This window comes from Xenopus laevis, chromosome 2L (genome assembly GCF_017654675.1).
Source record: "Xenopus laevis strain J_2021 chromosome 2L, Xenopus_laevis_v10.1, whole genome shotgun sequence".
In the NCBI taxonomy this organism is placed as follows: Eukaryota; Metazoa; Chordata; class Amphibia; order Anura; family Pipidae; genus Xenopus; species Xenopus laevis.
In genome coordinates, this window is record NC_054373.1 from 91084469 (window position 1) to 91101214 (window position 16746).

The window sequence follows — 16746 nt, forward strand, 5'->3', positions numbered from 1 at the left end:
GATAATTTTTTAGCTAAACAGGGCAATCAAGTAAGTGGAAGCTACTCCTTTTTTGGCCCATGCGAGGTAGGTAATTAGACTACCAGTGCACTAATAATCCCCTAGCATAACGGATTCCTGCTAACAAAATGGTTGCAACTAGGGAAAAGGGCTCTATACTGGTAAGGGCAAGGGTCATTTTATGTTAATAGGATTTTATATACACAGAAAAGTACAAGCTATTTGCTGGCCAGCTTGTTCTAGGAACCCAAAGACTTTCTCCTATACCTCTTCGGTGAAATTGGTAAAAGCAGGGACCTGCAGTTCTGATTTTATTTGATATAACAATTTAGGCCTGAACTAAAGCTTAACAAAAATAATAATGCTGTACATTATGTTTTGGCCATCAGTACCAGCCTAATGCAATCATAGCCTTTTAGAAGGGAAGATCTGTAAATCCAAAGTAGCCCCAGTACCTCCCCATGTCACAATATAAGGCTGATTAGTAATTAATACAGATAATTACTACATGGCAGCTCAGAAACCAGTGCAACTAGCATCAGAATTTAATAATCAGCCCTGTAGCATCAGCTTATATTACAGGCCAACCTCATTTTCTGCTTGATAATTTGTGACGACCCCTAAACTTAGCTTCTCAACAGCTGCTCAGAGCCCACTGAGCATGTGACTGTTACAGACACTTTCCAAGATGGTGACCCCCTGTGACAAGTTTGAAGTCCTGGATCATTGCTGCTATTGAGAAGCTGAAATATTCATTATTAGGGGTTAGTTCTCCTTTAAGCATACAAACAAAATAAAATATTTAGAGATAAGTCATCTATAATTCCCCTCACAGTTAAAAATGACTGTAATATTCAAAATAAGCAATGGATGTCAGTATAGTTGCAGATGAGATGTGCTGGTATGTTACATTCATTAACTGCACAGTTAAACTTGGAAACATTAAACTACTATTGTTCTGATAACTGAAGCACTATGGCTGACAGAAATGAGATAAAGACAATAATGTAGAGCTGGAAAAATAGGAAGGCAAAGATAAAGAATAGACAAGGTAACGTGGAATAATCTAATGTGGAGATCCCTGTGTCTGATTTACAATTTAACATATGTGAATAAAACTGAAAATCCATAAGGTTTGCCGAATAGGGTTGACCCAATATTGCAGTGGAGCCTAATAAATTCTACTGTCGTACTGCAAGATTATAACACCAGAAGAAAGAGACATAAAGAGAATTGTGAAATTAGAGGGACAGAAAATAAGCATGCAGTTTGGTACATTCCAGCAACAAAATATATGTACTGGAAATTTAGGCAGCTTCCAGACGGATGAAGCAAAGGGGTTGATAAAAAATAAACCAAGGAAACTTAAAGGAACGGTTCAGTGTAAAAATAAAAACTGGGTAAATGCATAGTCTGTGCAAAATAAAAAATGTTTCTAATATAGTTAGTTAGCCAAAAATGTAATATATAAAGGCTGGAGTGACTGGATGTGTAACATAATAGCCAGAACACTACTTCCTGCTTTGCAGCTCTCTTGGTTTCCACTGATTGGTTAGCAGGCATTAACCAATCAGTGACTTGAGGGGGGGCCCCATGAGTCATGCCTTTGAATCTGAGCTGAATGCTAACGATCAATTGCAAACTCACTGAACAGGTATGTCCCATGTGGCCCCCCCTTAAAGTCGCTGACTAACTCAGAGTTAAAGAGCTGAAAAGCAGGAAGTAGTGTTCTGCCTATTATGTAATACATCCGCTCACACCAGCCTTTATAGATTGCATTTTTGGCTAACTAACTATATTAGAAACATTTTTTATTTTGCACAGACTATTTACCCAGTTTTTATTTTTACACTGAACTGTTCCTTTAAAAGTATTGCCCATTATGCTTTTCCAGCCTATAGCAACCAATCAGCTGGTTTTAACGATCAACTCTTTGAAAATAAACACCTGACTGTGTTCAAATTTCTTGATAAAAAAACACACCAGTGAAACTGAGGCAAATTCACTAAAGGGCGTATTTTCGACAGCGAACGTTTCGCCACGCTTCGCACCAGTTCGCCAGTCACAAATTCATTACCTGCCGAAGTTTTGCTAAAGTAAATTTGTCAGTGCGACCATTTCATATTGATCTTTCGCTAGCATTCAATTCTGCAGAGCAAAACTTCGTTAGTACTCTTACGCTTACGCATTTGAATGGTCATATGGACGTCTTTATTAGAGATTTTAGAGCAAATGCTTGAAGTGGCCAATTTTTATTACAAATGTCAAATGAAGCAAAATAAAGACAAAAGAGATCCTCTAATGCCCTAGAAATGAGCCCACCCTAAAACAAATGTGGCATGTCCCTTAAATGGTTGGGAAAAAAACATTTTTAATAGTTAGAACTTTTGAAGGCAATTCCGCTTTAAAAAGTGCCAGTCTTTTAGAACTTGTGACTTTCCGGCACACAAGATATGATGTTGCTGACATAAGCTTGAGGAGGATGTAGCTTCATCTTATCAGTTTGCCAGGTCTAAGGTGGCGAAAGAAATGTTCTGCAAATTTCGCATTTTCATGCATTTGCGGAGTAATGATCGTTCTCCTGAGTGAAAATGTGCATAGCGATAGGGCGCAAAACTGCGCTAGAAACAGTTTCTTTCGCTAGTGAATTGTCCTCTACACCTGTTAGTAAATTGGCGATGCCCCTGCAGATGAGATTTCTGGCGAATTTTCACTAGCAACGCCCATTTCGCCTTAAGTAAATCTGCCCCATAGTTTCTGCTAGCTAAAGGATAATTTTCCTGAATTTTAGGAAAACTGAGTGCAGTTGAAGTCTGCTTCAATTAAGGAGTCTCTCTATACTCCTAACGCTAAACATATTGCTTGCCTTCTCTGCATTGGCAACATGATGGATCCCCAACATTGCAGCTGGCACTAACTCATCGACAAGTTAAGGCAGCAAAGCTTTATTCAGACATCACTAAGAAAAAAACTGACTAACTGACTAAAAGGCACTTCTTGCTGATCACCAAATAATGCAAGTTAAAAAATAATATACAATTTGTTGTCCCCTATTTTATGTTGCCAATGAGCTACTTTTAAATATCACATGCATAAATACTTTTTTTCTTGTTTATAGATATACTGAGGTTTTTTACTTGTATTGTTATTCGACTCTGTATACAAAAACCGTGGGTTGTACCTTAATAGGGGATAATCCCCATTAACAAGCTAATGAGTCCCCAATACTTCCACTGCACAAGGAGTAAATGGAGACTGGAGGAAGCAATGTAGGACTGAGGAGGGTGAATTACACTGAACGTTATTCCATTGTAAACATTTCAGGGGGAAATTTTATTAAATTATTGCTTTTCTTCTCCTTTTTTGTCATTTTAACGACCTATTTACAAAAGTACCTGTAACCCGTCTTTCATCAAAAAATTAAAAAGTTGTGGTTGTCAGAATTTTGGCGGATTTTGTTCTGTGAATATATAAATTGTATTTGCGCCCGTTTTAATACCACTTTGACTCCAAAAATAATCCCCACTTCTGTGAGTTCCCCTCATATCTTGATTGAGTCTCATAAACCTAAAGCAGCTAGACAGTAAGAACAAGCCCTCAAGGAGATATCTTTGGAACTGTAGTAATATTTCATTCTGAAATCCTACAAAGCCATTACAGATTCCATATTTGTTGCAGATTGCAATCCATTTCACTAGAAGGGTAATTTAAATCGTATTGTTTAAAGTACACCCATCCTGGCCTGCTCTCGCCCTCTATATTCCCGCATTGTCGCAACTGTGATGTTGTTGGCCTTGTGACAACGCACTGCCCAGTTTGTCCAGAGGGCGAGTCAGCAACACAAGCAACCCTTGGCAACTAGTACAGCAGCTACATGAACTGTAGTACTTTCAACGCCTAAGATAAGTTATTAAACCGCCTAAATAGTTGCTGCTTTGCTGTACGAAATGTATAATGACCCCCCCATAAATCTACATAGTCCTCAAAATCGTCAGCAATTTTGCTAGCGCTTTATGCCAACTATTTCCGCCACACCTCCCATCATTCACTGCGCGTAAATCTCCAGCCGCGCCTTTTAACGTCATTTCGCTTCCACGTCCAACCAAGCTGCTACGACTGACAGAGGGGATTGGATCTGCCACTTAGTTGCGGCTTCGAGTGTGACGTCACTGGCAAGATGGCGAGTTATCCGTACGGTCAGGTGAGAGGAACGGAGAGTAGTGTAGTAATGTCGGTTGTGGAAATAAAGCAGCATGGCAGCCTGAACTGCTGTAGGGAAATGTGTGTAGTTTAGGTGGGGAGGAGCGGCTGAGCCATGGGAGAGGAATTGGTGCATGGGGACATAGTTATAGACATAGAATAGTTTTTAGTTAGTGTAAGAAAAGGGGCATTTAGAAAAGACAATGGGCATTATTGTATGTTTTTGGTTGCTGGGATCAGTGACCCATGACAACCACAAAATAATGTCAGTTGAATGCTGGAAAAGGCCAGTAAATGAATGGTAATAATGCAAAAGCCATTCCAAATGAAACATGAAGACATTTTGAAAAGCTTGTTGGTATAGGTGGATCTATTGCATACTACAACTGCATGTGAACATGAACTTCCCCTTAAATCCCATTCGTATAAATAGGAAATGTAATCAGCCCATTAAATGTTTCCCTTTCTACAATAAAACTTCATTTGAGAAACATAGATACATTCTTTTACTGTGGCAAATTGTAGTTATTGGATTATAGCACGTTGTCAATGTTAAGTGGAAGGATCTGAATCTCACAGTGCTCTGCCCAAATTTCACCTGCAGTCCAAGTACATGCAGAAATCATGGTCCGTTTTTTTCGACTGTACACTACGGGAGGTCATGTTCAGAAGGAGAACAGTACTGTTCTGATGTTGCTCAGGAAAGATGAGAGGTCATCTGAGGTTGCTGATTCCTTTGCATCATTAGAAGACTCGTGTCTTCTGAACAGGTTCTTTTAGACCAAACAGACAAAAAACATTGACAGGGACAACAGCAAATCTATGAGGAGCTCCACTAACTGGGTCATTTTAAGGATAATAATAAAAATGATCGATTCAGAGTGAAACTGGTACCATTATTGCCTACAAGATGCTATATATAATATTAAGTAACCTTAATAGCTTTGTAACAAAAAAGTAAATAGCAAAAGTGCTTAGAAGAGCGCTCTGAGCATTTTTACATTCATATGTTTTCAAGGTTTACAAATCTTTTAATATCTAATAGACTTGCATTTTCATACTTGCCTAAAGAAAAGGCATCCAGCCCTTTCTTGTACTTTGTACTACCTAATGTATATGTCAGAACTGCTTCTCCAGGGAGAGAATGCCTTTACCTAACATTTATAACTATAAATAACACCCTTTTAATGCAATTTTAGTTAGAGATGGATCTTTCTAATCCCCAAACAAGAACATTTTAACAATTGAATGAATGGCAGTAAAATAAAAAAAATAGTATAAGCCTTTAAGATGCTTACAAGATCTTATTGGCCTGTGTTTTTGGTTGTGTTTTGATCCAAGAAAAAATAAAACATGTATTGTATGTTCCTAGAAGAGGAGCCATTCAGGTTTCTTTTTCCTTTGTAGATTCTATCGTTTCTATCAATCTTTTGCTTATTGTAGAGTTTTCTTTGCCACCTGGTTTAGCATGTAAGAGCATGCCCTCAGTTGGCAGCTAAGGCGTGCCAGTCTCAACAATGCATATAGCTATACCATAATTCTCTTGCTTATACAAGTAGGAACTGCATACCAAAACAAGTTATTTTATTTGCATAATTGCAGATGTATTTCTTCAGTAACATCTCCCAAGCCTCAAGGCATTTATGCAGTAAATGCAGTGTAATTCTGTTGAAATCTGTACATATAGCTGAAAGTAAAACGTTCTGTTTCTTTGTGTGTGCTAGGGATACCACGGAGCAGCTGGACAACCTCCAGGTGCACCCCAGACAAACTATTATGGTGGACAGCAGTATGGAGGAGGCGTTCAGCCTGCAGCTAGTTATGGGAGACCTGCTCCTGGTGCACCGTATGGCTCACCACCTTCTGGGGGAGTTTATGGACATCCTGTCCCAGGTAGTGCTGCACCTGGAGCTCCTGGAGGTCCCTATGGGGGACAAGCACCAGGGGGACCTTATAGTGTCCCAGGTTCCACCCCTTATGGAAGCCAACAACACGGATCTTATGGCCAGGGAGCACCTGCTGGTAAGTGGATTCCATGAGGAATTTGTATGTACAGGCAAGTAATTCTTCAAAGGAATTTTTTTTTATTCCTTAATGATTAAATTAATTCAGCTAAAAGAATATTCGCCCAGGGCCATGCTGTATGCCACTGTATCAGGGGTGCCCAAAAGTTAGATCGGGATCTTCCAGTAGACCTTCAGCTGGTCATAGATCTCAAGACACTGTCAACAAAAGCTTGTCTAAATAACCCTCCTATTTCATGCTTTTCATTCAGATATTTATTACGTTAAGGTTACATAATAATTTTTTGTTAAATTAATTTTCTCATAAATCATATATATCAAAGGTATAAATCAATATTTAAGTAATATTTTCCATGGAGCAGAATGCTAACAAAGCTTTTATGGATGTAGATCATGATGAGACAACAGCACTATAAGTAGACCTTAGTAAAGTATGGGCACTCCTGCACTATATTCTTCATTCATTCTTCATCCTGCACTATATTCATTCATTTTCCCTTAAAGAAAGATGCCTCTAACTTTATACTTACCCCTCGGCACAGATTTGGTCATCGGAGTTCCAACGCAGCCATCTTCCGGGTCTTCGTGTCTTCTTCCGGCGCTTCAGCAATCTTCGCGATTGTCGCAAATCGGCAAATTGCTCCAACTGCGCATGCACTGATTCGGCGGTCTCTGTTTCTGCTAACCAAAGACCCAGAAGATGGCTGCGTGCCTGAATATGCGCCGAGGGGTAAGTATAAAGTTAGGGGCATTTCCCCGGGGGCAGCTATGCTGGGGGTAGGGGGGTCTACAGGGGGTAGGGTTGTTGTTTTTTTTTTTGAAAACGGTTGGACTCTCCTTTAATGTAGCAAGATGTATCTGTGAGTTTTTGTTATTAGTTGATGATAAAATCATGCTTTGGGAGGAATAACTAGAACCATAGCAGAATACTTCAGTGAGTGCAAATTTAAAATAATGTCATGTTTTATTTTAAATTCCATTATATTTAATGCTATGTTGTTGTGGGTTTTTTTTTATATTTTATTAATATCCTGTCATCGCCATTGGCTTTGAATATACTTTTTGTAGAGCATTTTAATAGTAAATGTTTCTGAAAAGCTGTACTGTCCAGTGAAATTACGCATGGGGCAAATTGATAGGAAAGGCTGGATCTCTAGTGTCCATACAAACATAGTATATTAAAAATTATACTTTATATCAGTATATAAACTGACTTTATTTTCTAACCTGTCTTGCAGGAAACATTCCTCCAGGGGTGGATCCAGAGGCTTTCTCATGGTTTCAGACCGTTGATACAGACCACAGTGGCTATATTTCCTTAAAGGAGCTGAAGCAAGCACTGGTCAATACCAACTGGTCATCGTTTAATGATGAGACCTGCACGATGATGATGAGTGAGCGTTTTTCTAAATGTTATGATGACTAACTCACAATATACTGAATAAAATATATATATATATTATACAATATTTGGGAGATTATTAAATAATCCAGATTATTGGAACATGGCAGCTCAGAAACCAACACCATTAGCTAATAACCAGCTCTGTAGCATCAGCTTCTATGACAGGCAAACCTGAATTTTTCTTCTGATGATTTGCAATGACCACTAAGCTCAGCTTCTCAACAGCTGCTCAAAGTACACTGAGCATGTGCCTGTCGCAGACACTTCTAACAAAAGTCAAGATGAGAAACTCCTGCGACAATTTTGATGGCCAGGATCATTACTACTATAGAGATGCTGAACTTTTCGGCTGGTTCAAAAAGTTAAATTTATAAAATATGGCATTTCTAGCCATATTAATTTTTAAGGTTTAGTTCTCATTTAATAATGTGTCTGCAGCAATCACTAAATCCACTTTGTTCTTGTTCATCTGTAATTTAACCTCCCCCTTCCGTTCAGAATGTGCTTTGGATAATTCTTCAATTACAAGTGTTTGAAGGGGAAAAAAAGATTCTTCTGCTATTATGATATGGTTGAACACGTGGTCCTACTGGCCATGCCCACTGCCTCTAACCACCAATGACTAAAGAGCATTGTGGGTTACCATGGCAAAGCTTAGAAGCAGATGTTTAAAATGTTCTCTAAATAAAAGCTCAAATGGATCAATGAGTGAAACCATAAATGTTTAAGGTTGTCATTTAATTCTAGAATTATAGATCCACTACTAGGTTGTTAAATGTGCCTAAAAGAAACAAAAGGCGATGCTCATAATGTTATCTTTTTTTTGACTGTATAAAAACAGACTTACTTAAATGTGACCGTTATCAGAAGTGCATAACGCTGCCTCGGCTATTGGTACATCAATACATTTTTACATTCCTGTCTTTGAGGACTGCTCAATGAGCGTCTGTTCCCGCATACACAGTTGGGTATATAAATAAAATTGAAATAACAGCGAAAGCCTGTTAAAGCTATGCTTGTATGATATAACATCTCCCGCTTTCCTCCTAGATATGTTTGATAAGAGCAACTCTGGACGGATTGATATGTTTGGATTTTCAGCTTTATGGAGATTCATCCAACAATGGAGAAACCTGTTCCAGCAGTACGACAGAGACAGATCTGGCTCCATTAATCAAGGAGAGTTGCATCAAGGTATTATACTCAGGGGAAAATTATATGTAATATATAATTAAATATATGTAATGTATATATAATATGAGACTGTTATATTTTGCCTATGGGATTTTAAAGGTTATTTAAAGGAGCGCTATACCCCTTCCCCGTTGTGGTGATCATACTTTTTGCATATTGTTTTAATATATAATATATTTTTTATTAATTCATTTCTTGCGTTAAACAGGGAAACTGAAGTTGCTCCATGTTTGGTCCTTGCTAGGTAGATAATTCGATTACCCGAGCTCCCCTTCTTAATGGTCTTGTATACTAATGATCTAATTATCTACCTCCTAAGGACTTAACATGGAGTAGTTTCAGTTTCCCTATTGACTCAATTGATCAATAACAAAAACATAATTCTCCACAATTAAAACAATAAAAAATTATTGGTTTCAGAATGGTATTTTAACTATATTGATATAATTGGGTCTGGGTTGCATTATGAGCATTAACATGTTAGTGTAAATATGTATTGGTTCTGTGCATCACACAACACCTTGTGGATTTGGTGATTAAACATTTTATCTTGCAGAGATTGCCAACCATGCACCTGTTTATGAACCGTGTTGTTTTTTTTTTTTCTTCTTTCTTTTTGCATCTCTTGCTGTCTAGTCTTGTATTTTTTGCTCTTCTAATGGAGACTGCCCTCCATATTATGTTTCCTGTCTCCTATTCCAGCTCTGTGTCAGATGGGATACCAGCTCAGTCCACAGTTTGTGCAGATTGTGATGTCCAGATATGCTCAGAGGTCTGCACAACCAGGCCTGCAATTGGATCGATTCATACAGATTTGCACCCAACTCCAGAGTATGACTGAGGCCTTTCGAGAGAAAGACACTGGACAGATAGGAACTGCCAAGCTCAGCTATGAGGACTTCATCACCATGACTACAACCCGGCTTCTCTAAACTGGCCCCCAAGGCAAAAACCCCTACAGCTTTCTACTCTTGGATGGATCCTCCCTTTTGTCCTTACTCGTATGGAAAGGGCAATATAAAGTACTCACTATATTAGAGATGCTGCAAGTTAATCTTTGTGTTCTTCTCTTTTACTCAGTCTTGTTTTGTTCTCACAGGCTAAACCTTTATTATTACTTCTGCCTTACAAGTATGCGATGCACCACCTTTTATAATGTAACTTAGCATAAAGAGCTTGTCTGATTTAGTCGTTTATTGTACATGTAAGTTAATATAATCATTCTATATTCTTTTTATTGATCCACTAGAGGGTGCTGTCGTCCCATCTGTCATTCCTGTGTTACTGTACCAATTAGCTATTCTGGACTCAGAGCAATGTACTGTATAGGGTGGTGTCCGTTTATTTTTATATTTTTGCAGTCATTTTCTTTTCTGTATATAGAACATATTTTATTAAGCTGATGCTTTCACAGTGATAGCATAATACTCACTCACTAAGGTACATCCCTTATATATTTATCAAATGTAAAGTAAAAGCTCCCTGCAAGGAACTTGTCAAGACTGATAGGAGCAGTATAAATCTAAAGCTAGTGCTTTAATTTTAGTTTTCCAAATCTTTAGGATTTTCCAGCAGTTATGTAACCCTTTCCTGTCTGGAGAGTTCTTAACAAATTGACACAGTAATCAGAGCAGTGAGAAATGTCATTATAGCAGAATGGGAGATACTGTTTTAAGCAGTTAAACTCTGTGGGGTACTTGAGCTCAGTGGTAGCTGTTATCTATTACTGCCAGGGCCGGAACTAGGGGTAGGCAGAGTAGGCACGTGTCTAGGGCGCAAAGCTGGGGGGGGCGCCAGGCACGTACCTGCTCTGACGCCTACCCCATTGTCCGGTCCCGCTCTCCCCGACTGCCACACGCATGTGCGCATGTACTTATGCGCATGCGCACTCGAGCACACGTACTTTCGCGCATGCGCACTCGAGTGCACACGCAGCCGGCGCCATGCCCGGCCAGGTTGCCTAGGGCGCCTGGCTGGGTTGGCCCGGCTCTGAATACTGCTCTGGATCTTTAATCCTCAGTGCAAATTGCAAGCAGGCATTAAAGGGATACTGTCATGGAACAGCTGCCTGGTAGATCTAAGAACAACAATCCATAGTAAAAACCCATGTCCCACTGAGACACATTCAGTTACATTGAGAAGGAAAAACAGCAGCCTGCCAGAAAGCATTTCTCTCTTAAAGTGCAGGCACAAGTCACATGACTTGGGGCAGCTGGGAAATGTCTAGCCCCATGTCAGATTTCAAAATTAAATATAAATAAATCTGTTTGCTCTTTTGAAAAATGGATTTCAGTGCAGAATTCTGCTGGAGCAGCACTATTAACTGATTCATTTTGAAAAAAAATATATTTTTCCCATGACAGTATCCCTTAAAGAATTTATTCCAGCACCGGAAATAATTTGTTAAATCTGAAATTATCGGTATTTTTTGCTACCACTTTAGAAAAACATTGATTGTCCCAAAATTTAGACCCAAACGTTAAATATGTCAATTACTCGAAACAAAATGTTTTCTTTCAACTCAAAGTTTCTTTAACAACTTTTTAAATATTAGTAATTATTTGGCATTTGTGTCTGTCTCTTCAGGTTTAAATTTGGGGACACACGCCTTGGAAACCAGAAAAACTATTGATCTGTGAGGCTACAATGTTATTGTAATTTCTAATACAACTATTGTAGCTTGTACTGCTAATTTTCATTTAGGCCCTCTCCTATTTATATTCCAGTAAGCTGCTGAACAAAGCTAAATAACTCAAAAATAAAATACAATTGCAAATTATATCATAATATCGCTGTTCACATCAAACTAAAAGTCAACTACAGTATGTACATTTTAATCTCCAGTTTAGTATAGCAGTGATTGCCAAAGCTTCTAAAATTCCATTTGTTGCAGTTCTGCAATACAGGCCAAATGAACATTGTTTGGGTTCAGAATGTCCCTTTTCATTCCGTGACTTCATGCTGCTCTTAAGGCAGAATTCTTTGAAAGGAGCATGCAGGATCTTTATGCATTTTTAAGCAGATCAGAACCCCCTTTAAACTATGTTGCCATGTTTTATATAAGTACGGTTTGAAAGAATTGCTGGACTAAACAGCAAATCAAGATGACTTATGAAATAAATTATGTATACATCGGAGTCCGTCTTTCTGTCTAGATAATTTGCCAAGCGGCTGGTCTGATGTATTGTTAAATTCATTGGCTGGAAGGGAATTGCCTGTACTTAGAATGTAGTGTTCCTACCATGTTTAATGGTGTTCTACGGTGCCAAGAAATACAGGGAATTATCATAATTAGAAGACATATACTTCCTTGGGTAGTTTTTCTCATTACTGAATTCCATTGTAGCTTTTATGCACTGTTCGTTCATGTTAGTTAGTTCACTGTTAGTTTATATTCATGTTGATTGCACTTTTCTGGTTGATTTGATGTAGTCCTCAGCCAGGGGAAATATGTAACTGGTCAGATCAATGTCTGAATCAGAAAGCAAAAGTTAAAAGATAGAGGTGATTAGAATAATAAGAATAAGGCTTTGAGTCTCTACTAAGTGCAGCTAGCCACTCCCACTGACCCTGGGGAATTTTAGTTAATTTATTGCATTTACGCTGAAAAATAAACCTTCTCCATGGGCAGGAGTCTATGTCCAAGCCCAAACATGAACTGAAGAGTAGGCAGTTAGTGCCATCTTCTATCTATCACTTTGTAAGATCTTTCATTTAATCCAGCAGACAATAATCACTACTGAGTGTCCAAACTTGCAGGTACTGTTAGCATTGGGAAAGGCTCATGTTTTAGTAGTTTTCCCACTTGAGGGCTTTTTGTGTCCAACTGAGACTGAACAAAAAGCAGTTCATGAAATACACACCTGGATGGCGATGATATTGAACACCAACCAAAGGAAAGACGGCACTCCATTCAAGGATAAAGGCAGGTTTATTACAGACCCCACAGGGATCTCAAGCCCTACGCGTTTCGGGACTCAATCCCTTAATCATAGGTCCGGCAGCAATGTTGTTTTTATGCAAACAATGCATTTACCAAGCTGGTTTTAAACTTCCTCGATTCTCTCTTTAGATCGCCTCTCTCTTTTGTTCTTTGCACTTCTCTTCCTACAGCAGAGCTATTTTTCCTCTGTATTTTTCCTCTTGAATGAGTCTGATACCATGGTTAAAATGCAATTGTTTTTGCCGAGTTCGGCTAATGCCAGTCGGGGCTGAAAATCTGCCTTTCCTATATTCGCAGGCAGAGAGTAATCCTCTAAACTGCCATTCACATTAGCCTCCTGTCCTGTCTGCACACTGACCAGTTGTGTGGGCTCAAATGCAGGCACAGTTGGCAGATTTCAGTGAAAGAATGCACATTTCAGTAGGGAAATTCAGCAGCAAAATCAGACTGGTATTAGCCTTAAACAGCCTTAGGCTATGGGCATCTAAAACCTGTTGAGGTCGTGTAGAAGTCAATGGCAGAGGTCCCTTGAACCATTTGAAGATGCAAATAGCTTAATAGCTTTCATGATGTTCGAGTTTTTTGGATTGTTTAGTTCTAAACTCGATCATTTTGAGTTTCTTTTTTTTCTTTTTTTTTTGATGAAAACTCGGTTAATTCGAGGTTGTTTATCTCGAACTCGCTGATTTCAGTTTTTTATTAAATTAGAAACTATTTGAGTTGTGAGTTCATTCGAGGTGTAAAAAGCTAACATTCGACCTTTGATAAATAACCCCCTAAAAGATACCTATAGGTCACGTTGATCATTTTACTCTGCTTTTATGAGTAATTGTCACTTGAGGTTCCTAAACCTGACTGTTTTGCCAACCTGACGTGATGTGTATCTGCATAGCTGTGGAATATATAATCAACAGGCGGTGTTTGTTTCCTGTTCCTTACACATGGCAGTGGGCCACAATGGGTTAATCCCTCCCACCATGCAATGGGACAGGAAATACAACATAAAAACCCTGCTTCCGCCCCCTGGACGCCATCTTTTTTTCCTCCTGTCGCTCACCCCGCTAGTTCCAGATGGGTACCTCTCCCCTTCTGATGTCCCAGGACCGAGATGTTTTCTTGTGGGTGTCCTTGGGAAAGCCGAGTAGGCTTGGGCCATGTGTGCCACCGGTGCTGTAAGTCGCAAAAGCCTATTCAGGCACCATGCGCGATAAGACGCCGAGTATTCAGCCTCCAAGATGGCGCCGGCGTGCTGACGCTGCAACCCGGAAGTGACACGCTTGGCAAAATGGCGCCTGAGGCCTGGCGCCCAAACTTAAAAGAGGCGCTTCCTCTCCCCCGGTTGGCTGCAGATCTGGTAAGATGTTTCTGTGCCGTTTGTGCTGTCAGGAGGGTACTGTTGTAAGTATATGTTTTTCCTGACTACTACTGCTGAGCCTGCAGGGATCCTCCTTGGACAGGTATTTATAATTTGCATTGGATCTTTAGGTTGGTCTTCACTTCATATTGGATAACTACTGGAGTGTATCCCTATCTGCATGATGAGCTCTAGAAGATCTCACTCAGGCTCAAGGGGGTGAGTGTTCCTTTGAGAGGTGAACACGGGATCAAACTGTATTAAAGGAGAAGTAAAAAAAAAAAAAAGTTTATTTCGCTTAATTTAGTAATGGTGGCTTTTTCTCTTAATAGGAGTTCTCCAACCAGAGAAGGAAGTAGGAGGAAAACGGCCAGGAGAGATTGTGCCTCATGTTCAAGCTATGCTCTTCCAGATAAAAGATTGTGCGCTAAATGCCTGCAGGAAGCTTCTGGAGTGATTCCAACACAAGCTCCTGACATGATGAATTGGATGAAGGAAACAATTAACCAATCAGTAACTTCCATGATGTCGCAAGTTACGGATAATGTGTTGAAAAGCTTAGGTCAGACCACAAGTAGATCTTCCTCTGCAGGGGGCAGAAGTAGCCCGGATAGGCCTACTCCAGTTAGAACGGAATCTTCCAGGACTTGGTCAAACTCGGAAGGGGAAATCTCTGATCAGGATACAGTTGATGATGGGGAATCTTCATTCAATACTGACATGGTAGAACCTCTTATTAAAGCAATTAGGAAAACTTTGGATTTAGAAGATTCAAACAAATCTCCAGTTAAGCAAGATAGAATGTTTAAATCTGCTGCAAAAAAGAATCATTTATTCCCAGTCCACGATGTCATCAAGTCAACTATCCAGTCTGAATGGGAGAATCCTGACAGAAAGCAAGTAGTTCCTAGAAAGTTTAAAAAACTATTTCCCTTCCCAGAGGATGTGTCTAAGCCGTGGGAGAATTCTCCTAAAGTAGATGCGGCCATCACGAGGGTTGCCAGGAAAACTACCCTTCCGATAGATGAAGGAGTATCCCTTAAGGATACAATGGAAAGGCGACAAGATGGGGCATTGAAAAGAGTCTATGTGGCAGGCGGTGCAGCATGTAAGTCAGCAATTGCGATTACCTCGGTCACTAGGGCCAATAAGATATGGCTTCAGGAACTGGAAGAAGCAATTAAGGCGGGCACTGACAGAGATAAACTGATTGAATTGCTTCAGGACGTGAAAGTCGCAAATGAATTTGCTGCAGAGGCGTCTCTGGAATCAATAAAACTGGCAGCTAGATCTATGGGTCTATCCGTTGTGGGGGGACTGGGGTTCGAGGTTCAGGGCAGGTGGGATCCATCGGAAGTCCCCAAATCTTCCAATTGGAAGGAGTTGAAGGCAGTGTTCCTAGGGCTGTTAACTTTCGAGAGTCACCTCCTAAACAAGGCAGTTCTGATAAGATCAGACAATATGACTTCAGTCAGATACCTGAACAGGCAAGGAGGGACGAGATCAAGAGGTCTATTGGACTTGACCATACATATTTTTTCATGGGCGGAAAAGAACTTGAAGGAATTGAAGGCGGACTACATTCCGGGAGTTCAGAATGTGAAAGCGGACAGACTGAGCAGAGCCATGCCCCAAGCTGGGGAATGGGAACTCCATCAATCAGCCTTCAAGGTAATCCTGAAGAAATGGGGTCCATTCTGCCTCGATCTTATGGCAACCAGAGTGAACTCGAAATTACCAAAGTATGTCTCCTGGACAGCAGATCAAGGTGCTTGGATGACGGACGCGTTTTCCATCCAGTGGAGATTCCGCAGAGCATATATATTCCCTCCTGTGCCTTTGATCCCAAGAGTTCTGAAAAAAATAAAAGAGGATCATGCGGAAATAGTTGTAGCACCGTGGTGGCCAAAAAGGCCTTGGTTCTCACAACTACTTCTACTATCCAAGGATTTTCCTCTCAGACAACCCAATTGGCAGGATCTGATGACACAGGGCGAGGTTATTCATCCTCACCCGGACAGATGGGCCTTGACGGCGTGGCTCTTGAGAGGTTGAACCTCTCCTCCTTTGGCCTTTCAGAGGCCTCCGTGTCTACACTATTGGCAGCAAGGAAAACGAACACCTTACAGACATATTTCATCACTTGGGAAAAATTTGGCAAGTGGTGTGAGGAAATTCAAGTCAATCCACTCAATGCTTCAGAAGTTCAGCTTGTGGAGTTTTTACAGAAAGGTTTGGAACTTAAACTAAGCATTTCCACCCTGAGGGGTCAGGTGACAGCCATTTCCCATTTCTCTAAAGTGGCATGGTCTCAAAATACTCTGGTTAAGAAATTTTTCCAAGGTGCCAAAAAACTTGCGCCTGTCATTAGACCTCAGATCCCTCCATGGGATCTAGGTCTGGTCTTGAACGCGCTCACCAGAGAACCTTTTGAACCCATAGAGGACATTCCATTAAAGATGTTAAACTTGAAAATGTGTTTCTTATTGGCAATTACCTCTGCAAGAAGAGTCGGGGAACTCCAAGCTCTTTCTATCCAGGAAGGGAAACTTACCTTTCTGCAGGATAAGGTGGTCCTCAAAACAGCAGATAGGTTCATCCCCAAGGTGGTGTCTGAATTCCATAC

General features: G+C 40.1%; 1 protein-coding gene across 1 annotated transcript; it reads left to right on the forward strand.

Moving 5' to 3' along the window:
* Nucleotides 1–4073: 4073 nt before the first annotated feature.
* pef1.L (penta-EF-hand domain containing 1 L homeolog) lies at nucleotides 4074–9860 on the forward strand. The gene is made up of 5 exons (NM_001095245.1): nucleotides 4074–4201; nucleotides 5925–6222; nucleotides 7463–7618; nucleotides 8680–8823; nucleotides 9526–9860. The coding sequence occupies exons 1-5, from the start codon at nucleotides 4178–4180 to the stop codon at nucleotides 9753–9755; spliced, it is 852 nt and encodes a 283-aa protein (NP_001088714.1). The 5' UTR covers nucleotides 4074–4177; the 3' UTR covers nucleotides 9756–9860.
* The last annotated feature ends 6886 nt before the right edge of the window (nucleotides 9861–16746 follow it).